This window comes from Rhineura floridana, chromosome 4 (genome assembly GCF_030035675.1).
Source record: "Rhineura floridana isolate rRhiFlo1 chromosome 4, rRhiFlo1.hap2, whole genome shotgun sequence".
NCBI lineage: Eukaryota > Metazoa > Chordata > Lepidosauria > Squamata > Rhineuridae > Rhineura > Rhineura floridana.
In genome coordinates, this window is record NC_084483.1 from 91,703,134 (window position 1) to 91,728,883 (window position 25,750).

Sequence of the window (25,750 nt, forward strand, 5' to 3'; positions counted from 1 at the left end):
TTCATCTCTTTTGTTTTTTACTAGTGCATTTGCTATACTGCAAGCTGTACACAGCACCGCTATGAAATGTTTTCTACTCACTCTGGAGGTATTCTAGCAGACTTCCATGTCTCATCAGCTCTGTAATAATATAAATTGGATCCTCTAAAGTGCAAACAGCATAGAGCTGTATGAGTTTTGGGTGTCTCAGATTCTTCATTATCTGTGCTTCCCTCAGGAAGTCTTTTGGATCCATTGAACCTGAAATGAGAACAGCAACAAAAGAAAATTAGCCCGTGTTATTAAAGGCCATTCTTGTCTGCCCTGCAGTCTTGTGTAAATGACAAGAGACACTTTCTTTCCTTCTGCAAAGTAGGGTGTACATCAGTGCAAAAATCCTCAGAAGTTATTCGAGTAAGGAATTCATGCAAGCGAAATGACAATATGACTTTTCTTGTGTTTAATAAAAAAAACCCAACAATAATAACTGTAGTTCTGGTTTTTGCCCATTGTAATGGCCATTGGTCATCTTATGACTAAAATGGTAGTTGTGGTGTTTTATTGGTTTCACTACTGCTCTCAGATACTGGAAATGTAACCATGATTAGAAACAGCGCAGTAATTTTCAACATCTTAAGTCGCCTGTATCAAATCAATCCCTCTAGCTACAAACCCAAGCCATAAATGATTTGCTTCTGTATCACTTTAAAACTGCATTGTTGTAGCTGATTATACCTTGGAAAAGAACAAGTTTATTACTTAGAATTATTTGTCTCATCAGGGAAGGAGCAAAATATAATGTTCTGGTGCACCTATCATCCAGTAAGCTTGCCAAATGCAAAGAGATGAGGCTTGAAAAGAAGTTATAAAAGAAGGCCAGACATAGACAGGAAAATACAAAATTCCATGTTGGGAATCAGTAGGAAAGAAACAGAAAAGAGATGTGCCAGTATCATAATACCTTTATATAAATCTATGGGGTGGCCACACTTGGAATACTGTGCACAACTCTGGTTACTAAAAAAAGAGTGTTGTAAAGCAGAAAAGGGCAACCAAAATTATCAAGGCACTAGAACAGCGTCTTTATGAGGAAAGATTACAACATTTTAGGATGAGTACAGAAGGAGACATGATAATGGCATATAAAATGATGCATGGTGTGGAGGAAGTAAATAGGAGAACTTGTTTTCTCCCTCCCTCTTTATAATAGAATCTGGGATTGTCCAATGAAGCTGAATGGCAGGAGATTCAGGACAGACAAAAGGAACTAGTTCTTTACACAGGACCAGAGCTTGGAAGATTACTTTTAAAAAGTAATAAATTACAGTTACAATTACTTGGCCCAAAAAAGTAGTAATTACGGTTACAATTACAATTGCTCTGAAAGTAACTGATTACTTTACTTTTTCTCAAAAGTAATCACTACAATTACATTTCAGTTACTTTTTAAAAAAACTCCTACAAGGTGCTGGCCTTGGCTGCTGCACATCTAAGAAGCCTAAAACAATATTAAAAATAAACACACACACACAGGGGGTAGTAGAATAAAAAATTTTATCCATAAGATTAACATAATGGCATAACAGAATCTCACATCCCCCCAAGCAATGAAGATACCCCAACTCTTGAAATCAAATTTTACACTTGAAATGCTTTTATAATATGTTTCTGTTATGTCTCAAAAGAACAAGATGCTCAAAGAGCATGTCAGACAAGGAATGTCTTTTTACAGTCATTACGTTGCCACCAGTACTGAACAGGCGTTCTACTGCGGCGCTTGAAGGCATGCCTGTGTTGTGCTGCAAAAAACACCGCAGCACACGTGGAAAGCCATGGAGTGATGACACTTCCCTGCTGGGAGACCTCAGGTACCTCACCAGTTCCTCCTCAGCAGTGTCCACTGCTGACTTCTTGCCCTGGGGCAGAAAGTTAAAGAAGTCATCTTCTAAGTCATCTCCTTCCTGGTCTTTATCTGAAGACTGATCACTGTCCTCATTAAGTACACCCATCTTTATTTCGGCTTTCAGCAAGGCTTCCATTGTGTATCTAAGAAAGAGAGAGAATATGTTAACACATATATGTTAGGAAACCATCATCTGCTCTTCATTTCCTGATGCTTGTCATGTCCCCTGGTTCAGGGTCCAGCCTGAGCCTGTGGATGATGACATGGAAGGTAGGAAGGTGACCAAGTCACCACACTCATGGGGCAGCACAGCAGTCCCTTAAGGATTACCTGCAGCAACCCAAGGTTGTGATGAGGAGCCCCAGGAAGAAAAGGCCCAGCCCCTGCCTACCACCTTAAGCCCTCTGATGCCTCCCTTGAGACAACATTTCCCTTGGAGTAATCCACCCAAAGGGCTTCCCTAATGTTCTTACTTGTTGGTATGGGTGGTGGCCTGACACGATTCCAGCCCATCTAGTTTGAAGCGAGGGTGTACGCAGGCTGCCAGAAGAAGCAGATCCCTGCCAGATCCCCACCTCTCAAGGGTTGTCTGCTGCTGCTTCAGCATTTTGGGAGGAGGGGTGTCATGCATTGGTTCAGGAAGGCCACGTCTCCTTGCTTTTATTGCTTCTTCAGTTGCTCTCAGCTTCTCAGGGTGTGGCCTCTGAGGAAGAAGAACAAAGCATGACTCCAAGAAAAAAATGGAAGAGGAACTTCACAATTTAAACATAAATAGACAATGGACACTCTTTGAGGACCAGCATGACAAAGGCTTACCTCAAAATGTTTCTTCACATTGGAGAGGAGGAAACAGCTGATCTCAGATTTTTGATCCTTGGAAGGCAGTAATTGCATCGTACAACAACATTTTTCCCACTCTGGCTCACAAATGTACAAGCTTTCTCAAAGCCAAACCATGGTACTTGCTGTTCTGCAGATGTGGCTGTGGGCAACTGGCACTGCTTCATGCCCTCCTCCTCCTCGTGCACAGGGCCTCCTTTCTGAACCTCACTTTCTAGTTTTGCCTCCTCAGGATCAACAAGCTGTGACGCAAGTGGCCGCACTAACTGACTGCTGCTCTCAGCAGCAAAACCTGCAACAGGCGTCTCTGTAATAAACAAGAGATAATGCTCCTATGTGGGTGAACTTCAGCTGTGATGTGCCCCCATCTCTTCCCCATGCTGCAAGATGCCCCAGTCAGAGTGGAAGTAAGCAGGTCGATAGCACAATTAAAAGAGATCCTATTTGCATCATTTTTGCTCACTAAATAACCCTGCCTGGGCCAGTCTAACCTACTATCTCACAGGGTTGTTGTGAGAACAAAATGAGACTAGGGTTCAAATCCCCACATAGCCATGAAGCTCACTGAGTGACCTTGGGCCAGTCACTGCCTCTCAGCCTCATGAAAACCCTATTCATAGGGTCACCATACGTTGGAATCAACTTGAAGGCGGTACATATATTTTTTATTTTGAATATGATGATTATGATAATAAATATGCAGCATTTCAAATTAATTCTGTATGAGAAGCATTCCATGCCAAGCTTGAAAAACCAAGGATGAGGTATAAAATGTAGACAAAAATACTTTTGACAAAATGCCGTTTATATTTTATATATATGAGCCTGGGTAGGGAACATTTAATCTAGCCTACTTGCTTTCAGCAAGAAGGGTTAAGTGCCTTCAGGCTAGGGCAGTCACCAGAAGGCCACAGCAGAGACAAAGGAGCCTAGTGTTGTGGAGATGTTAGATGGGAGCTTTGGGGAGTAAAGATGGAGGCTCCTGAAGGCTGCAATTCTAAACACACTTACTAAGGGATTAAGCCCCATAGAACTCAACAGGACTGACTTCTAAGTAGATATCGTTTGGACTGTGCTGTTGCTAAACCTTGACTAGGGTTCTTCTGCAAAGACATCCATATCCAAGCAGGGTTGGCAACCCCCTGCCTGGAATACCCTGCCCTTATCTTTTAATGTGGCTGCTCCAAATGTTTTTACAGATTTGACCCTTTACTTCAGAAAGAGGTCTGAAAAATGAGTAAGAGTAAGAAGTATCTTTTAAAATTGTTCTTTTCAATTCACTCTTGAATGAACATCATACCTAGGGCAGATCCACACCATTCCTTTAAAGCACATTCAACACCCATTTGAAGCACATGAATCCCACCACAGAATCATGGGAACTGCAGTTTGTTAAGAGTGGTGAGAACTATAACTGTGAGGGGGAAATGACACTTCCCAGAATTCTTTAGGGGAAGTCATGCGCTTTAAATGCGAGTTGGATGTGCTTTACACAATATGTGTATATTCACACAATATGTGTATATTGTGTGAATCCGCTTAATAAATTTTGCCTGCATGTAAATTGTTTTAATTAATTTTTCAGAATGAAAATAAGCTATAAAGTGTAGTGGGTGACCATGGGCTACTCACCATTTCTCAGCCTATCTGCCCCTCAGGATGAAAACAATGGAGAACCATGACTACCCCAATGCATACTTAAAATGTAAAGGAAGTATTGTACAACCATAGTATGCAATTGGATACTTATAGGGACACAGCATGACAAAACTGGGTGGAAGTAAAAGTTCTACACTTAGGAAAAAGAAACCAAATGCACAGTTATAAGATGGGGGATACTTGGCTCAGCAGTACGACATGCAAGAAGGATCTTGGAATTGTTGTTGATCACAAGCTGAATATGAGCCAACAGTGTGATGTGGCTGCAAAAAAGGCAAATGCTATATCAGGCTGCATTAACAGAAGTATAGTTTCCAAATCATGTGAAGTATTAGTTCCCCTCTATTCAGCACTGGTTAGGCCTCATCTTGAGTGCTGTGTCCAGTTCTGGTCTCTGCACTTCAAGAAGGATGCAGACAAACTGGAACAGGTTCAAAAGAGGGCAACAAGGATGATCCGGGGACTGGAAACAACGCCCTATGAGGAGAGACTGAAGGAACTGGGCATATTTAACCTGGAGAAGAGAAGACTGAGGGGAGATATGATAGCACTCTTCAAGTACTTGAAAGGTTGCCACACAGAGGAGGGCCGGGATCTCTTCTCGATGATCCCAGAGTGCAGGACACAGAATAATGGGCTCAAGTTGCAAGAAGCCAGATTTCGACTGGACATCAAGAAAAGCTTCTTGGACTGATCTTGGACTGGCTTAAATGTTCTCCAAGGTATAGGAGAACTGATCAGATCTTCCACAAGACTTCGTTGAGCTGTCGGCGGCTGGAATTGATCAGGAAATTCCTGAGATAAGAAGGCAAGCCGATCGGCTGAAGACGGAGTCAGGAATTCCACGCAAGCTGAACTGGAATAAAGCGAAGCGTTTTTTCTTCTCTCAAAAAAAAACGTTCTTAACCAGCGAGCCCACTTCTGCCTAAACCTTATCATTCGGCTTAAATTACTGCAATAAAAGGGATTTGTTTATGAATCAGCAATTGAGAAACCTGGGTGAGTCATACTTTTTCTCTTTTAAATATAATTAAGGAAGAAAGAAAATATAAGCAACTTATATACTTTTTTTACGACAAAAAGCTGGCTTGAATTTGGACTTTTAAAGTTTAAAAACGGATGAGAGGTAATTATTATATTTTGGACTATTTTTCTCTTTGGACTATTTCTTGTTGGATGAATCCGCTGCTCGTATATGCTACTAATTGTTTAGTCTTGGCAACCAGAATTGTTTTGCATTCTTGGAAGCAGATAAGGACTGTGTTGTGCTGGCTGGATTTCAATAATAGGCCTGGAATATTAACTCTTCTTTTTGGTGGAGGGAAAAAAAGAAAAGAAATAGACTGCCCTTAGGTTCTGAAACAGTGATTAATATTAGAAATTAAAGGCCTCTTTTTGAAAATGACAACTAAAAAAACAACCAAGGCCCAGGGGCGAAGAGGTTCTATTGATACACAGGAAGAGGATATACCCCCAGAAATGTTTCAAAAAATAATGGAAGGGATTAATGCTATAAAACAGGAAATGAAACAGGAAATGAAAACTGAATTGACAGATATAAAAGACTATATTAAAACACAAGTGGATGAGATTAAAGGGACAATTGGGCAAATAAAGGAAGATGCAAAAAATACTAAAGAAAAGGTACAAACCTTGGAGAATAGAACAGATATACTAAATCTGGAACTAGAAAAAAATTTGGACTATTTAGCTGTGACTGAAATGAGAAATAAAGAGCATTGTTTGAGATTCCGTGCAATCCCTGAGGAAACAGGTGAAGACATTAGAGATAAAATTGTTAATGCTTTAGTAAAATTTCTGGACTTGAATGAAGATAGGATGGAATTTGAAATAGACAAAGTTTATAGAATTAACTCCAGATATGCAACAATGAAAAAAATTCCAAGAGATGTGCTTGTTCATTTCGTAAAGAAGACGACCAGAGATATGGTTTTACAGCAACACTTTAAATATACCTTTAAAATTGATGGTAAGGAAATACTGGTGATGAAGGAAATTCCTATTAGACTTTTACGTAAGAGAAAAGAATATGCTTTCCTTACAGAAAAACTTAAGCAATGCAAAATTCAATTTAGGTGGGACGTTCCAGAAGGAGTGATTTTTACATTCAGACAACAGAAATACAGACTGAATACTGTTCAAAAAGCAAGGGACTTCTTGAGAAAAGCTTCAAAAGATATGGAAGAAGATAAACTCAAAGATATGGATATAGTTCCTGGGAAACAAAGTCAACAAGGATATGCAGAGGAGGGGAAGGAAGATGATGGATCAAAAGGAGCATCAGGCAAATTTTAAAATACACGCTTAATGATGGATTACAAATACCTAACTTGGAATATAAATGGAGCCAACACGGCGCAGAAGAGAAAGAAAGTGTTTCATTATTTGAAAAAATTAAAATTGGATATAATTTGTCTACAAGAAACTCATATTCAGAAGAAAGATTCCAAATATTTGATTTGTAAAAATTTGGGTGAAGAATTTATTTCAGCTGGACCAAAAAAAAAAAATGGAGTTGTTCTCTATATTAACCCACAATTGCTTCCTAAATTGGTATTATTGGACGATAGTGGTAGATTTGTGGGGGTTGAAATTACTTTACAAGGTACAAACATTTTGATAGTGGGTATTTATGCCCCCAATGAAGATAAAACAAGGTTTTATACAGGACTTATGGAAAAATTGTCAGAGTTTTCATATGAGCATTGGTGTGTCATGTGTGACTGGAATGGGGTAATCTCACCAAAAATTGATAGGCTTTCTGAAAAAAATATCAAAGAGACACAAGGTAAATTACCGAAGATTTGTTTTGAACTCATGGAACATTTAGAATTGGTGGATACCTGGAGATATATAAATGATAATGCAAAGGAATTTACTTATTTTTCAGAAAGACATAAAACATTTTCGAGGATTGATATGATTTGGATGTCAAAAATTTTAGCGAAGGATATTTTTAAAATGGATATATTACCAAAAACTTTTTCGGACCACAATCCTGTGATATTAACTTTAAAAAAAAAAAATCTTGGATTTAGATGGAGACTAAATGAATCTTTATTACAGAATGATAAAGTAGTACAAGAATGTAAGAAGAAATTAAAGGAGTTCTTTGAATATAATTTATATAAAGGAACAAGTGAAAATATTGTTTGGGATACTAGTAAGGCATTTATGAGGGGATACTTTATTAAATGTAATTCTGAATTAAAAAAAAAGAAACAACAGAAAATGCAATTAATTTTGGAAGAAATAAAACAAAAAGAGGAAGAATTGAAAAAGAATCCAGCTAAAGTTTCTATTGTAAATCAAATTAAAATGTTACAGAAGCAAGTATCAATGTTGACAGTTAGAGAAATTGAAAGGAAATTAAATTTTGCTAAACAAAGGACTTTTGAATTTGCAAATAAACCTGGGAAATGGTTAGCATATAAATTAAGAAAAGAACGTCAAAAAAATATTATTTTAAAGATACAAGAAGGAGATGAGACGCTGACAGATAATGTAAAAATCAAAAAGATTTTTCATCAATATTACTCAACATTGTATAAGTGTCAAGAAATTCCATCTGAAAAAATAGAAGAGTATTTATCTAAACAGAATTTGCCGAAAATTACAGATTTTCAGAGACAAGTTATTAATGGCCCTATTACGTCAAGAGAGATATCTGAAGCTATAAATAAAATTAAATTAGGAAAGGCGCCAGGACCAGATGGGCTATCTGCAATGTATTATAAATGTTTGGAGGAAGAACTCTTGCTACCCTTACAGTCTACAATGAATTCTATTTTGCAAGAGGGAAAGATACCGGATAGTTGGAAAAATGCTAATATAACATTAATACCTAAAGAGGACCAAGATTTAACTAAAACAAAAAATTATCGGCCAATATCTCTACTGAATAATGACTATAAAATTTTTACAATGATTTTGGCTGAAAGATTGAAAATAATATTGCAACAATTTATTCAGGAAGATCAATCAGGGTTTTTACCTAAAAGACAATTACGTGACAACGTCAGGAATGTTTTGAATGTGTTGGAATATTTAGAACAACGAAATGATAAACAAGCAGCTTTGATTTTTTTAGATGCTGAAAAAGCATTTGATAATTTGAATTGGAAATTTATGTTCCAGGTTTTGGAGCAAATGGATTTTGGAGACAACTTTATAAAATGGATCAGATCGATTTATACATCACAGAAGGCCCAGATAATTGTTAATGGAGACTTAACGGATTCATGTGAAATACAAAAGGGTACAAGACAGGGATGTCCATTATCTCCCCTTTTATTTATTCTGGTTTTAGAAGTGCTGCTTAGAGATATAAGGCAAGATAAAAGGATTTCGGGATTAAAAATAAAAAAAGAAGAATATAAATTGAGAGCATTTGCTGATGATTTGATAATTGTATTAGAAAACCCTTTGGAAGGAATTCATATATTGATGGACAAATTAAAAGAATTTGGACCGTTAGCAGGATTTAAGATCAACAATCAAAAAACAAAGATGTTGGTGAAAAATTTAACTTTAAGGGAACAGAAAGAGTTAATGGACAAGACAGATTTTACAATAGAAAAAAAGTTGAAATATCTAGGCATCATCATGACAAATAAAAACTCAAAGCTGTTTCATAATAATTACGAAAAATTATGGACAGAGATTAAGAAAGACTTGCTAAGATGGGATAAACTACAACTGTCATTAATGGGTAGAATATCTGTGATAAAAATGAATGTATTACCGAGAATGATGTTTTTGTTTCAAACAATACCTGTAATATCCTCTGATTTACCTTTTAAACAATGGCAAAAAGATATTTCTAAATTTGTATGGCAAGGAAAAAAACCAAGAGTTAAATTTAAATTACTTCAAGACGCTAAAGAAAGAGGAGGACTGGGATTACCAAATTTGAGACTTTATTTTGCTGCCTGCTGTTTAGTCTGGATAAAGGAATGGATCTTATTGAGGAATAAAAGACTATTGGATTTGGAGGGCCACAATCTGAAGTGGGGATGGCATGGATATCTATGGTATGACAAAGTAAAAGTAAACGTAGACTTTAACAATCATTTTATAAGACGTTCTCTGTTGAAAATATGGAATAGATACAAACCAAGGTTTTATTCGAAAATACCATTATGTGTCTCAAGTCAAGAAGCGTTTTATAGAAGAGAAATGCCTGGAAAAGAGAAATGGTTAACTTATCAAGAACTATTAGAAAATGTACATGGAGAATACACAATGAAAGAGAGAGAACAATTGATAAAGGAAGGATATAGTTTTCATTGGTTTGCCTATTTACAATTGTTAGAAAGATATAAAATGGACAAGAAAATGTATGGGTTTGAAATAAGTAAATCTGATTTTGAAATAGGTTTGTATACAAATGATGAAAACATAATTGCAAAAATGTATAAACTTTTATTGAAAATGGATATGGAGGAAGAACAAGTAAAAGAGTGCATGGTAAAGTGGGCAAAAAATTTTGGTCATAACATACAAATGGATCAATGGGAAAATATGTGGAAAAAAGGCTTGAAATTTACATTATGTTATAATCTTAAAGAAAATTTTTATAAAATGATGTACCGTTGGTACATGACTCCAGAAAAGCTGTCAAAAATGTATAGTAATGTTTCTAATGTTTGTTGGAAATGTAAACAACAAGAAGGATCTTTTTATCATATGTGGTGGTCATGTAAAAAGGCGAAATTATTCTGGGCACAGATAGGTAGGAAGATGCAAAAAATTTTAAAGATAAATATTCAGTCAAAACCAGAATTTTTTTTACTGGGTTTTATGGATAAACAAATAGAAAAGAAATATGGAAGAATATTATTATATATGATTACGGCAGCAAGATTATTATATGCACAAAAGTGGAAAATGGAATCAATACCAACAATGGAAGAATGGCTACTGAAATTAATGGACTTAGTAGAAATGGATAAATTGACGTGTTTACTTAGAGAAAAATCGACAGATACATTCCTTAAGGATTGGAAGCCTCTCTTAGACTTTTTGTCGAAAGATCAAAATAAAATGATGATACTGGGATTTGATGATTAATTAAGACAGCTTATGGAGAAAAGGGATTCTGTATGTACATATTAAGGGACAGGTTTGATGTATATTATATACTTATAGCTGATCTGTGACAAATCGGAAGTCAACCATTTTATTTTTATTTTTTGTTGTAGTATTGTTATGTTTTTTCTTACTTTGTTTTGTTTGTTTTTTGGAAAAATTTGAATAAAAAACTATATATATAAAAAAAGAAAAGCTTCCTAACTGTTAGAGCCATACAACAATGGAACTAATTACTAGAGAGGTAGTGGGATCTCCGACACTGGAGGCATTCAAGAGGCAGCTGGACAGCCATCTGTCGGGAATGCTTTGATTTGGATTCCTGCATTGAGCAGGGGGTTGGACTTGATGGCCTTATAGGCCCCTTCCAACTCTACTATTCTATGATTCTATGAAAATATTTATATAAGCATGACTATCAAATATGTTTATTTATATAACCTGTAAAGATATTTATAGTGCAATCCTATGTTTGTTTACTCAGAAGCAAGTCCCAATGTATTCAATGGGGCTTACTCAACCCGGGAAAACTGCAGCCTCAAGTGATAAGGAACTTGTTCTTTTAACAAGTCCTTTAAGTTGAGAGCTTATCCCAGTCTGCATCTGTGTTGAAATTGCTTTTTAATATGTTTTTAAACTTTTTCTTAAAAAAATGTTTTTAAAGCTTTTAAAAATGTTTTTAAAGATGTTTTGTTTTAATATATTTTAAAGTCTGTTTTTATGATTTTTGAAGTGTTTTTAGCGCTTTTGTTTGCTGCCCTGGGCTCCTACTGGGAGGAAGGGTGGGATATAAATAAAATAATAAAAACAAATAAATGAACTTCATTCATTTTTTTAAAAAATGAGTATTAGTTTCCTACATAATAAAAACTGTGATAAACCCTGCCTAATTTCTTTAAAAATAGGGTTGGAGGAAGAGAGATTTACAACACAAACACAAGTCTGCACTTTACTCACAATCATGAAAGGGCCGGGTTGCAGCCAGAGCTTTGAAAAGTTACTTTAAACTACAACTCCCATCAGCCCCAGCCAGCATGGCCACTGGATTGGGCTGATGGGAGTTGTAGCTAGAGCATGGTCTGTTTAAATAAAAGTTTTGCAGGGGGGGTTACGTTTTGGTGTATATCTCGGGAATTAGACCACCTAGAAACTTAATTTTTTTTTAAATTGAAGCGGAGAGTCCAGAGAGTAAGGGGTGGTAGCCAGAGAGCCGGAGCCCCCCCCCCAAAACCAGAGACTCCAGCCAAAAACACACGCACCGGGGCACGCACACACACACACACACACACACACACACACACACACAAATAATCATCACTCACCTCCACAGCTCTTCGCCATTCTGCTGCAGCCTTCTCCTCCGTTGTTGTCCTTGCCCTGGCTTTTTCCTCCGGCATCCATTTTTTCCTCTCAGAGTCAGACGCTAGCAGGCTCCCCCTGCCTATTCAACCTCTTCCCTCATGCCTCCTAACACAGATCACGAGGGAAGAGACAGTCTGCGCAGAGGTCCAATCAGTGTGAGGCACATGTCTTGTGTTAACCAATCACAGCCAGGAGCTGACTTCCCCTTGTTCCCGCCCCCAAGTAACATCCAACCTAACGTGGAAACGTTAAAGTTGAAGCTGAAAAATAGGGAAATTACTATTCGTTCCGTTACTTGCCAAATGTAATGGAATTACCCACTCGTTATTTAAAATTGTAACGAATTAAAAGTAACTCGTTAAAAATAACGAGTTACTTCCAAGCTCTGCACAGGACATAGTTAAATCACATAATTTGCTACCACAAGATGCAGTGAGGACTACTAACTTTGACAAATAAGGGGGATTAGACAGATAAGAGTAACTATGGCTCCTAGTTAGGATGGCTATATTCCGTCCAGCATGAGAGGTAGTATGCCTCTGAATAACAGATGCTCAGGCATACAAGTGGATGGGTGTATTATGCTCAGGTCTTGCTTGTGGGCTTCCCATAGGCATCTGATTGGCCACTGTGGGAGCAGAATGCTGGACTAGATTGGCCTTCTATTCTTACATTAAAACATGTTTTCAATAGACACAAAATTGCTGTTGTTGCCTCCTAAAAGCTTCCACAGTTCAGGAAGTTTCCTCACATGGACACTTTGCACAGGAAACTAGAAAATGGCGTTCAGTGTTGTCTTTGTGAACCAGAACCAACATCGCTTCAGGTAGCACCATAATGGGGGAATAAATGAAGGCAGGCCTATGAATTATTTATGTGCTAACAGTGCTCACCATACAATCTTGTATTATCTTATTTTATAAAATTGGTTCTGCCATTTGAAAACTGAAGGGAACCACAAATGCTGCTAACGGTATGGGCCAACTTAAACTTTCCAGTGAAAGACTTTGGTGCATGCTCAGTCATGGTAATCATAGCCTTTGTCTTTGCTTATGTTATATATACACAACATATTGAAAAGCGTTTATGTGACACATTAGAGCCCAGCTAGATGCTACATTACAATGTCTGGTGGATCCTCTTTTAAAAACTAATGCCGCAGCAGGGAATATTACATGCATCTGCATGTATTTTCTAGTTTTACCCCTACCTGTGCTTTCAGGTAGGGATGGATGAATCTGTCAGTTTTTATTTCTCTGTTTCTTATTTTTTTTTAGTCTTAAGTTTCTGCATCAGTTTGCATTTTTAAAAGAAGTTCTCATGAAAATTAATCAGCATTTAGTTTGCATTTCTCTTAATATACGTATTGTTGTGTGCATTTTTGCCTAGCACACACATTTCTGTGAGCAATATTCCATAATGTGATTAATGTTTATATGTTATTTTCAACAATACATGCATTATTATGCACATTTCCCCTTAATATACACAGTTTTTGGTTGGAGAAATAAAATGCAAAATTTGGAGAAGTGGAAATTTCAAACAACAGTTTTGTTTCATGTATTGTTTCAAGAAGTGTGAATTAGATACACATTTTAATGAGAATCAAAAGGTGGCTGTCTGTTTCATTCTAGCTCTTGCCAAATATTCATGGAGCAGTCAGCATGGGTTGCAGCCTATTCTGGTAAGACATCCTTTTGTTTGAAATTCCCTCTTTCTTACAAGATAGCACATTACCAAGGAATAACTCAAGTGACTTTCAACCAAGTTTCTGTTCCCTTGAGTGACCAAGTCCGAAGTCTGGGTGTCATCCTGGACTCCCAACTGACAATGGAGGCTCAGATAGCGGCAGTTTGTCGGACTGCACTCTACCACCTGTCCCTCATTCGCAAAATCTGCCCCTACCTCCCAAAGCATCTTTTTACCAACTGTAGTTAGTGCCTTGGTTCTTTCCCGTCTGGACTATTGTAATGCTCTATATGCTGGTCTCCCTTTGGGAACTTTGCGTACGCTTCAACTCGTCCAGAATGCGGCAGCTCGACTCATAAAGGGCTGCCATAGGAGAGAACACATCACCCCAATCCTTCGGGAACTTCATTGGCTCCCGATAGTGCTGCGGGTGAAGTTTAAAATACTAGCTTTAACTTATAAGTCCTTTTCTGATGCTGGTCTGATCTATCTGAAGAACAACTCTCTCTTCTTGGAGCAGATGGGCGGACAAGATCCTCAGCCACTAGACTTTTTGTGGTTCCATCTATCAGAGCGGCCAGATTAAGTGGTACTAGGTCTAAAGCCTTCTCCATTGTGGCTCCCACGCTGTGGAACACTTTACCGGTTGATACTCGCCTAGCCCCTTCACTTCTGTGTTTTCGGAGGCAGCTGAAGACATGGCTCTTTGTACAGTCAGATGAATGAAATGTGCTATAGTTAGGTGGCTAAGGGGGTGGTCTGATATTGGGGTTTTTACTGTGATTAGTATTTTTATTATGTACCTGTTGATTTATATTTTGATATGTTGTTTTGTTCTATTCCTTTGTATGTCGCCTAGAGTGACAGGTTGTCCTGTCAGATAGGCGTCGAATAAATTTTAGATAGTAATAATAATAATAATAAAAAATATTCGGCAGTAACCAAGTCCAGCAGCAGAGGAGATGCCAGAGTATATTTAAATAGCTGATGTGACATGAGAAGTTAGCCTGTCTTACAAACGCAACTAGCCCCATTTAGAAACAAACAAACCCAACATGAATGTATTAATAAAACATCTTAATGCTTCACAAGATTGCATTGGTTTTATGAAGATTGCTGCCAGTTTAATTAGGAGTCTTGTGACCCTCTCTGTGAGGTTAATTGGAGCCCCTTTCTAAAATGTAAAGCTTGCAGACTAATCATTTAGACTTTTAATCCAGTATTGGCGGTATCAAAGACCAGTTTTTAACCAATCTTGGGGTGGGAGGATGATTTGGAGTAAATGTAGATTTATCATTGAATCTCCTTAATAGTGCAAAATTGCAACATTCAGTGTTCCTAGAAGTATTACACTATCTTTTATTAAATGGATACATTATTCCCTTCATTACCTCACAATAAATATTTTATTATTACACTTCTACAATAGGCCACTACTTTGTACACTAGAGGGCATATTTCAACAAGCCTTTGACGAGTACATTTCAAAATTATCTGCCAACATGAAAATAAAACATTATTTATGATACATTGTAAATAAAGTGTTCTAGGCGCTTTAAAGATATATCAAAATAAGATAGTATGGATTAAAATTAATAGATCCTTTTGTCCAGGCCTGTTAATATGGCACATTTAAAAAAATATAACCCATGATATATACAATTAGAACAAATACATTTGATTTTACATTCAGATTCACTATTTACTGTATATTGCCAGAAGAATTAAAGTAAATCTTGTCAGCATTCAGATGACTTTTTTAAAGGACATTGGTTATTTGCTTTTCTGTTTAATTAAAAACTAAAATGAAACCCCATGGCCACTAGCTTCAATTGCACCATTATTTACCCCAAATGTTATGCCATTAATCACATTGTAGCATTATAAGCAGATCTAGGAGAATTTAGGTTCGAGAGGAATTGGAAACTATAATGGAACCCAACCAAGCTGGGTGTGGAATAGCAAATCTTGATTTCCTGTGATGAACAGAAGCAGACACAAGCTCAGGCTCACACACGCTCTGCTCATCTTCTCCCTTCCAATGCATGCGAGAGGAGATTAGGAGCTTCTCTATCCTGGTTAGAGACAAACCAAGACCCTTCCTCAAGCATTCATTACCAATCCAAAATAAGTACCTAATCACAGGAGCTATCTACTGAAGCTTCTATGCATCTTTCACCATGGCTATTCCTATATTCCTCTCATTTCTCCAAATGCATCATGGTGTCCCTCCATCCCCAACAGAGGAAGACCAGCATTACTATCCCTAGATTCCTATGTATGATGACAACAATGCAATAGGTCAGCAGTACCAGCATGAATATGCAGTGATTGGAAGGATTGCACATTTTACTCCAGTGTCTGCCCTGCAGTGGTTTCAGGCATAAGAACAAAGCTAGCTCTGTGATGCTGTGAAAATTTACTCCACCATGCCACAGCAGAAGTCGCCCAACACTGGAAAATGTCAAAGGGCTTTACACTGAGCAGCTAAATAGTTCAGAGTATGGCAGCTTGCTCTACATGAGCTGCTATACTCATTGTCATAGCACTAGCAATGGACAAAAAGAGCAGGACAAGTTTGTGAGCATGTGAATGCCATTCCTACTGTATATAGTCAAGGAGTCCTTTGGGATTGCTCCACCCAGCTACCAGAAATCTTTCTTGACTGATCTGTGCCCACAACTGAGGGGTAGTTGGCTCCATTATCATTGCTGTTGTATAATGTAAGATTATTATGAGCATGAGGGCACTGTACTATATTCAATGTTTGGATTTTAAAAAAAACAACAAATAACAATTTCCTATGGTTGGCTACAGTTTGTATAGATCAAAAAGCAATAATATTTTTTTTTAACTAAGGGCATCGCTCCTGCTTACTTTGTGTGTTAACCCCACAAACATACACAGACACAGAGAGAAAGACTCCCAAACACATGCACACACACACAAAGATCCCCCAAAATACAGAGAGACAGCCTCTCAACACACACACCCGAGGCACCCCCAAACACACACACACATGGGCAAATCCCAAAACTGCCCCCCAGCAACTTCCAATACTGCCCTAACCCCCAGGCAAATTCCAAAATGCTTCCCACCCCCAGGCAACTCCCCAAACAGTCCCCCAGATATAGATAGATAGGAAAGAATTTACTCCATCACTAATATTGTTCAATAAAAGCCAGAGGAATCAAACTCCTAAGGATAGCATTGAAGCTTTTTGACTGCAGGTATCTTTAGGCCATAGGTGCTATCTGTCCAGGCAGGTGCTGTGGGGTCTCCCTGACAGCTTGATTGTGCATTGTGTGTGTGAGGACATGGTAGGAGAGGGGTGGGGAACCTTTTTCAGCCCAAGGGCCACATTCCCTTCTGGGAGCCACATGCCAGTGGAGGGTGGGGCCACAGGGAAAAGTGGGTGGAGCAATTAATATAAATTACACTTTTGTACACTACACACTTTCTACACGCAGTCACATGGCATTCGCTACCCTCCATCCAGGCAAACAAATGCGTCAGAGTTCAATGACACATTCCAGCCAGGCAAGGAGGTGTGAAGTAGGACCAGTTAGGGGTGTGGCCTGGAGCAAGAGGATGCAAGGGTCATGAGGGCCAAACAGAGAGGCCTGAAGGGCTGCATTTGGCCCCTAGGGCTGACATTCCCTACCCCTGAGGTAGGGTGATATAACCAAGATGTTGTGGCCATTGCAATGTGTTGATCAGTTCCTTTCCTGCATGGTTAAATGCAGGAACATCATCAGTACACAGTGCCATGACTGGTGGGTGATTAGGGTTGCTGCTGGAAATGGCTGCATTAGCTGTTGTTTCTACAATTATTATGTGTTGACCTTGCTGCTGTGTAAACGCAAATGATCACAACTGCGTTATACCAGTCATAATACAGCAGCCAGTTGGTGTCCGCATGCTTGTCTCATTTATCCTAATGACAACTATGTGTGGTATATTGTTATTTCACAGCCTGCAAAACTGGTTTGCTCTGGGCTATTCATTCAGTCCATTGCTATATAATGAGCAAAACTGAGAATTGTGTGTTATGAAGCAATAAGATGTCCCAAATATATGATTATCAAATAGGTGAGGAGCCCTGTCAAAAGAACTCAGATGTGTTCTTCTCCATGCAAGTTCAGAGAAATTCCCTAACTTTGATCCATACGAGCAGATTGCAGTGGATATTCTTCATGCACACATGCACACCACATTGTGTCACAAGCTTTCAATCTCCCTAAGTTTAAAAAGCCACTTACGGTACAACATAGGGCAAGGAGGAAAAACTGTTGTTTGGATAAAGAACTTCAAAAGCACCTCTGGGTTTGCGAAACCTCATGCACACTTCCAAGACAGCACTCCAGACTATTGCCCTTGTGCATAAGAGCTTTAAAAATACAGTGGGAAATGCACTGATGGATATTAATCATAACAGAAAATGGTTGTGGTCCAGGGCACATTTCCAAGAACATACATTAAAAGGACTATTATATGCCTTAATATAACTATCAGAGATGAAACAGATTTATTTTTGTCATCTAGTTCACATAGTTCAACAGTGAATCTATTTGTCCTAAGTTCTTGATTCTGTAAAATCGTTTACACCCAAAACAAAATATAATTTGCTGACAGAAGTAATCAAAATGTAGTTAGCAGGCTACAAAGAGCACTTTCAGTTTGTTTGTCAGTTCTCCTAACCACCCACGCTGAAGTAAATCTTACTGAACTCAGAGGAATACATTTAGATTTAAGGTGCAGTAAACACTGTATAGCGCTTTAGGACTGTGAAGTATTGAATTCCTTTATTATGATCGACAGAGCAATTCAAACCCAATCCTGGGCAGAGTGAAGTGGTGGATCCGAAGCTCTGCCAGCTTATCCAATTTAGGGCAGAATGTGTGTGTGTGTGTGTGTGTGTGTGCGTGCATGCATGTACATTTTATCATTTTCGCTAAGCCAGCATTAGCCAGGCATAGTTGAGGGGCCCCAAGCAGGGCCGGATTATCTATTAGGCTTAGTAGGCTGAAGCATAGGGGCCCGGAGCTTTTGGGGGCCTGCGATCCACAGAAGCAGGACAGGAGCCGCGGATTGTGGGACAAGAGTTTCCGAACCGCCCGCCATCCCCCCGCTTCACTTACCTTTTTCTCCGCTTTTTTTTGCGGTTTGCCATCAATCAAGATGGTGGCCGAGGTTTCCCTAAGGGGCTGAAGCCTCTGCCGCTATCTTGGTTCATGGCATGCATGCGTGCTACATGCACGCATTGCTGCCATCAACCAAGATGGTGGCAGAGGCTTCAGCCCCTTAGGGAAACCTCGGCCACCATCTTGATTGATGGCAAACCTGTGAGCGCAGTGCGCGCAGCCGCAAAAAAAGCAGAAAGGTAGGTGAAGTGGGGGGAAGGGATGGGACGGGACGGGGGGCGGCTCAGAATAAGCCTAGGGCCCTCCTCAGCTTGATCTGGCCCTGGGCCCAAGTGGTGACAGACTGAAGTGCTGTGTGCTGGCCTCTGCTATATTTCTTTGTGTGTTGGTCCAACCAGAATGTGAGTAGGGTGGACCAGAAATAGATTGACAGGGCTGAAGAAACCACAAGACACTTCCAGTTGGAGAAAAAAGCTGTGGGTGCTTCAGATGCAAGTCCTGGGCTGAAGAAATGGGAGTCTGAGAAAGGAAAGGAAACAGAGGAGAAAGAACATGAAAGGCTGAGCAGTGAGGGAAGCATCAGAGACCTGGGAAAAGGAAACACGAGGAGTGATAGTGGTGGAAAGGAGGAGGGGAAGCAAACAAGAAGAGAAGGCTTATCTCAGAGAAGGAGAAGGCAGGGGATCCAAGAGCTATGGATCCAGAAGATCCAAAGTAAATAGTATCTTGCCCAAAAATACTCAAGTCTGAGCTTTCTGTACTGTGTGGCCAGAAAACCAGGGGCAGCATTTACCACCTGTCTAGGTGAAGCTTGGGGGTGCAACCACAGCCGACCGCCCTGCCCCCCTGCAGAGGAAACCTATGCACTGTCCCACCTGCCACATCCCAGCCATCAACATGGGGGTGGAGGTTAGGATTGCACTGAAATATTTATATAGTTTCTAGATTTGACTGTGAAATAACTTACAAGGTCCTGATAAACACTTTCTCATCTGAACTGTGCATAGTATAAATAATGTTCTAATTTTACCTCATTTCAAATGATATTAAATTTCACCATCTACTCCATTCCTGCTGCTTCTTTAGATTACAAGATCATATTCCTGTATTCTTTTTTTTTTCAAAATAAAAATAAAGCAGCAATATCGCAATGACGGAATCCCTCCCTCCCCTGTACTTGTCATGCAGTGGATGTAAAATTTCTCTGAATTGTCAGGGGACAAACTAGGATCGGATAGTGTAGCTACATGAAGAGGGGGCTTGGGGGATCCAGTGCCTGCAAGGGGAAGAGGACCATCACCGCCCAGGGAGGGAGAGCCATCTGCCTGCTTGTGCTGCTGCTGCTGCTTGGCTAACATCTCTGCTCTCTCCTTCTTGGGCTCCTGCTCTGCACGTGGGCACCTTGCAGGACCAGGCCCCAGGTACTCAGCCAGCTGTGCCTGATACTGTTCCACCTGTCCCTTCTTTGGAGGGGATATATATGTTGGTCAGTGAAGCATGCTGTGAGACTCACAGATAGGGTTTTTTTTAGCAGAGAGAGTGAAACCTGAAGCAGAAGGGTTAAGCTGGAAGAACAGAGCGTTAGGTTTGCCAAGGTCAGCAGCTGGCTGGCAAGCAGATAAGGAGGGATTCTTGCAAAAGCTCAGTGTGGGGGATAAGTCGTTTGTGGAGAGAACTGTGTCTAATGTCTTTTGCTAAGTAAAGACTCTTACAAGAAACTTGCCTGGCCTGGCTTATTTCCTGTTCCATGTGACACTTGGATTTCTTCCTTGTATGATCTATATACGCACATGCCGACAGGGGTTATGGGCCCAGCTTATCATACAAGGTAACGGGTTTGAGAGTCGTTGACGTGACGTTGTTGCAGAGAGAAACGAAAGTGCAAGAAAGAGGCAAGTAAGAGTGGGCAACATGGCTGTAAACCTGTCATCCGGGATGCCGATGGAGAGACTGAATGCTGTAAACTACTCCAGCTGGAAATGGAGAATGAGAGCAGTTCTGATTAAAGAAGATTTGAATGATGTTGTAGAAAAAACCCCTCCGGCAGCTCCTTCAGCAGCATGGTTGAAGAAAGACGAGAAAGCGAAGGCTTTTATTACTCTGGGGCTGTCTGATTCACAACTGTTGCTGGTGAGTAATGAGCTGACAGCTAATCAGATGTGGGAGAAGCTAAGAGCCGCTCATGTGCAGCAAACTGCAGGGAGCAGGCTGTGTTTAGCACGGAAACTTTATCAGATGCATTTTACAGATGAAGTGACTATGACAGAGCATCTGGCTGAATTTCGTAGATTAAATGCTGAGCTGCAAGATAGAGGAGTGCATCATAGTGACATTCAGATGGTCTATATACTGTTATCTTCATTTGATCAAAAATGGGACGTCATGGTCTCTAGCCTGGAAAGCTTACCAGACGGAAATCTAAATTTGGACTTTGTAGAACAGAAACTTCAACAAGAGTGGAATAGAAGACAAGAGAATAAGAAAACAGAGTTAAAAGAGACTGTGGCTGTACAACAACAACAATATCAAAGAAACAGGCAAGAGAATAAAATATGTTATTTTTGTGGGTCCCGTGGACATATACAGAGACATTATTTAAGGAAGAAGAGAAATAACAGGGACTTTGGAAGTCAGAGAACAAGCGTGAACTTTGTTACTAAGGAGGACAATAAACTAATTAACTCTAAGTGGCTTCTCGACAGCGGAGCGTCTAATTGCCTAATCACAGACTCTAGTTTATTTTACACTTCAAAGCCAGTGCAGGAGATTTATCTGGCTGACGGATCGACTCAGGACGCGATTGAAAGAGGCACGCTCAGGTTGAGTACTCTGGGAACTATATTAACAGATGTATTATTGGTTTCTGGTTTAAAATATAACATTCTATCAGTAAGAAAATTGGCTCAAATAGGTTGTAAAATTACATTTGAAGGGGATAGATGTTTTGTGAGAAAGGATGGTGAAATATGTATGCAAGGGAAATTACAGAACGAAATGTTTATGGTTGAGTGCACTCTTGATAAACCCACGTGTGCCTGGATAGGAGTTAATAAAAATAAACATGAAAATTGTTTACATGAATGGCACAGAAGATTGGCACACACACATTTTGAAAAGGTAAAAAACACCCCAAAACATAGTCAAGATTTGAAATTAACACATTGTGAGCATGTGGATGAATGTGAGGTATGCTATAAAACAAAAATGACTGTGACTCCTGTCAATAAGAGCTGTGAAAGCACGACCACTAAACCCTATCAGCTCATACATGTGGATTTGGCTGGACCTTTCCAGTGCTCAAAAGGTGGAGCAAGGTTTTATTTAGTGATTGTGGATGATTTCTCCACATTTACACATGTATTCTTATTGAAAAAGAAAAGTGAAGCAGAAGAGAAATTAAAGGCATTTATACAGAGGACAGAGACACAATATGGGGTTGTTATCAAGAATATTAAATGAGATCAAGGTGGGGAATTTACCAGTAATTCATTTAAAACATATTTGGAAAAGAAGGGAATAATACAGAGTCTCACTGCTCCCTTCAGCCCATCCTCCAACGGAACTGCAGAGAGGAGGAACCGGTCATTGCAGGATTCAATGAGAGCCATGCTAGCAGATGCAGATATGAATAACACTTATTGGGGTGAATGTATTCTGTACACTGTTTACATTTAGAACCGCCTTGTGCACAGAGTGATAGGCATGTCTCCCTATGAGAAGTTGACTGGAAGAAAGCCCAGGGTGAAACACATAGAGAGTTTTGGGGCAAAATGCTGGGTGCATATTGCAAAACAGAAAAGGCATGGTAAATTAGGCTCAAGAGCTCAGGCAGGACGCATTTTGGGATTTCAGAATTCATATTATAGAGTTTGGTTGCCTGAGAAACAACAATTAGTGTTAAGCAGAAGCATAAAGGTGATAGATAAACCTTGGAGAGACAGTCAAACAGTGATACTTGAGGGTGCAAACAAGCAGGAAGCAGCAGATGTTCCTTTTGGGCATCAAATTCCATTAAGAACTGCATTGACTGATCTAATACACGGTGGCAAACGTACTGTGAAAAGACTGAGAAGTGAAGACATGGCAATGCAAGATACAGAAGTGCCAGGAACAAGTGCAGACACAGGTGCAGGTCCAAGTAAAATTGAAAGTGAGGAAGAAATGGAGATAGATACTGTTAGGAGATCAGAAAGAAAAACGAGAGGACAACCACCTCAGAGATTCACATTTAATGTTACACATAAGAATGATGAGACAGATGAATATCCTGTAGAATGGGAAAAAGAAGGACCAATAGACAAAGAAACAATGGATCTCATGTGGAAGTTTTGTGTTGAGGAATGAAATATAAATGTGTTATCAAATAAAAGTGAACAAAATTGACTCTGTGAAACTTGTGTGAATAAAGAAATAAAGAAACGAAAACTGAACTGAAAATGTAAATAGAAACTGTAAGGAAACAAACCATGTACTGATGTGTATTGTAATGAAAAAGTTAATATTGTAGAAATGTAATGATGAACAATGAAGTTTTGTAATCTGTGAGTCTCAGGTGGGGGCTGTTGGTCAGTGAAGCATGCTGTGAGACTCACAGACAGGGTTTTTAGCAGAGAGAGTGAAACCTGAAGCAGAAGAGTTAAGCTGGAAGAACAGAGCGTTAGGTTTGCCAAGGTCGGCAGCTGGCTGGCAAGCAGATAAGGAGGGATTCTTGCAAAAGCTCAGTGTGGGGGATAAGTCGTTTGTGGAGAGAAATGTGTCTAATGTCTTTTGCTAAGTAAAGACTCTTACAAGAAACTTGCCTGGCCTGGCTTATTTCCTGTTCTATGCGACACTTAGATTTCTTCCTTGTATGATCTATATACGCACACGCCAACAATATAAGCCGGCTGGCTGAGGGGGCTTGGGAGACCCACTGCCTGCAAGGGGAAGAGGACCATCACTGCCCAGGGAGGGAGAGCCATCTGCCTGCCTGTGCTGCTGCTGCGCTGCTGCTGGATAACATCTCTGCTCTCTCCTTCTTGGGCTGCTGCTCTGCACGTGGGCACCTTGCAGGACCAGGCCCCAGGTACTCAGCCAGCTGTGCCTGATACTGTTCCATCTGTCCCTTCTTTGGAGGGGATATATAAGCTGGCTGGCTGAGAGGGCTTGGGAGACCCATTGCCTGCTTGGGAGACCCACTATCTTGGCCAAGTCGGCCGCTGCAGTCCCATCTGATTGAGTGTTGAATGTTTAAACGCCTGTTGTTATTGTTTAATTGTAGACTGTGTTTAGTGTGTTAGTGTGAAGGAGTTTGAGTCTTTATTCAAATGTATTAGTTTGAATCTTTGTGTAGTTAATTTGTGGATTGTGTTTTGTGTGAATGAGACTGAGTGAGTGTATGAGTACGTGAGTGTGAATTTATGTGTATTTTACTATGTGCCTGGGGGAGAGGACTTCGCTCCGAGCGGGGGGACTTTTGGGGGGCCCAATTAATGTAGTGATGGGTAATGGGAGGTATGGTGTTGTGAGGAGAACATGCCAGATAAGGGGAACTCGTCCCAGACAAGCTGTGTCTGTACCTTGTTCCGGTCCTCCTCACATCCGCAGGACTGTTGGTTGTCCTATCAGCCAGCTCTCGGATCTCCAAGTGTTGCTCCTAAACGCCAGGTCGGTACATAATAAAATATCCCTCGTCCACGATTTAATTGTCGATGAGGGTGCCGACCTGGCATGTATAACTGAGACCTGGGTGGGTGATCAGGGAGGAGTTACTCTTTCCCAGCTTTGCCCACCTGGGTATATGGTTCAACACTGTGGTAGATCCGAGGGTCGAGGAGGTGGAGTGGCTGTGGCCTATAGGAGTTCTCTCTCGCTCATCAAGCACCCTGTCCAGGTAACGACTAGCTTGGAGTGCCTCCACCTTGTGCTGGGTCAAGGAGACAGACTGGGAATCTTCTTGGTGTACCGACCACCCTGCTGCCCAACAGCTTCCCTAACTGAGCTGACAGAGGTAGTCTCGGAGGTTTTGTTGAAGTCCCCCAGACTATTGGTACTGGGGGACTTCAACATCCATGTCGAGGCTGCTTTATCTGGGGCGGCTCAGGACTTCATGGCCTCCATGGCAACCATGGGGCTGTCTCAATTTGCTACTGGCCCAACGCATGTGTTGGGACATACTCTTGATTTGATCTTTGCCACTGGACACGGAGATGGTGATCTGGAGGTGGGGAGTTTTTCATCGACCCCATTGTCATGGACAGATCACCGCTTGCTGAAGTTTAGGCTTACAGCCACCCTTTCCCTCCGCAAGGGTGGGGGACCTATTAAGTTGGTCTGACCTCAGAGACTAATGGATCCTCAGGGTTTTCAAAGGGCTCTGGGGGATTTTCCGGCTGATAAGACAGGCGGTCCTGTCGAAGCCTTGGTCACACTGTGGAATGCGGAAATGACCCGGGCTGTGGACACGATCGCTCCTGCGCACCCTATCCCATGCAGAGCTCATGCAGCCCCATGGTATACCCCGGAACTGAGAGCGATGAAGCAAGAGAGGAGAAGGCTCGAGTGCAGATGGAGGCGTACTCCTGATGGATGCAATTATGCCTTGGTAAGTGCCTCCACTAAGTTGTATGCAGAGGCAGTGAGGGCAGTGAAAAAGCGACACTTCGCTGCCACCATTAAATCATCCCTCAACCGTCCAGCGGAGCTTTTTAAAATTGTCCGAGGGCTTTTACACTCTAGTCCTCAGGATATTATAGAATCTTCGGAAACCCACTGTAACGAGTTCGCTGGGCACTTCCAAGACAAAATCTCATGCATCCGCCGGGACTTAGACTCCAATATTATGGCAGTTGAACCTAATGAGGTATCCGGAGCACGGTCTTGTCCTCATTTATTGGATGAGTTTCAGTTGGTACAGCTCGAGGACGTTGACAAGGTGCTTGGACTGGTGCGTGCAACCACTTCTGTACTGGATCCTTGCCCCTCTTGGCTAGTGAAAGCTGGCAGGACTGGAACAGCCGGCTGGGCCAGGGAAGTGATAAATGCCTCCTTGAGAGAGGGAGTGGTCCCTAGTTGTTTGAAAGAG

At 40.4% G+C, this 25,750-nt stretch overlaps 1 protein-coding gene across 2 annotated transcripts in view; it reads right to left on the reverse strand.

The window, feature by feature from the left end:
• The window catches only part of FRK (fyn related Src family tyrosine kinase), an 85,560-nt gene that overhangs the window by 14,772 nt on the left and 45,038 nt on the right, over nt 1-25,750 (reverse strand). For both annotated transcript variants that reach the window (XM_061623658.1, XM_061623657.1), the window contains one exon: nt 82-240. In XM_061623658.1, the coding sequence (XP_061479642.1) occupies nt 82-240 (159 nt within the window). The remainder of the gene's footprint in view (nt 1-81; nt 241-25,750) is intronic.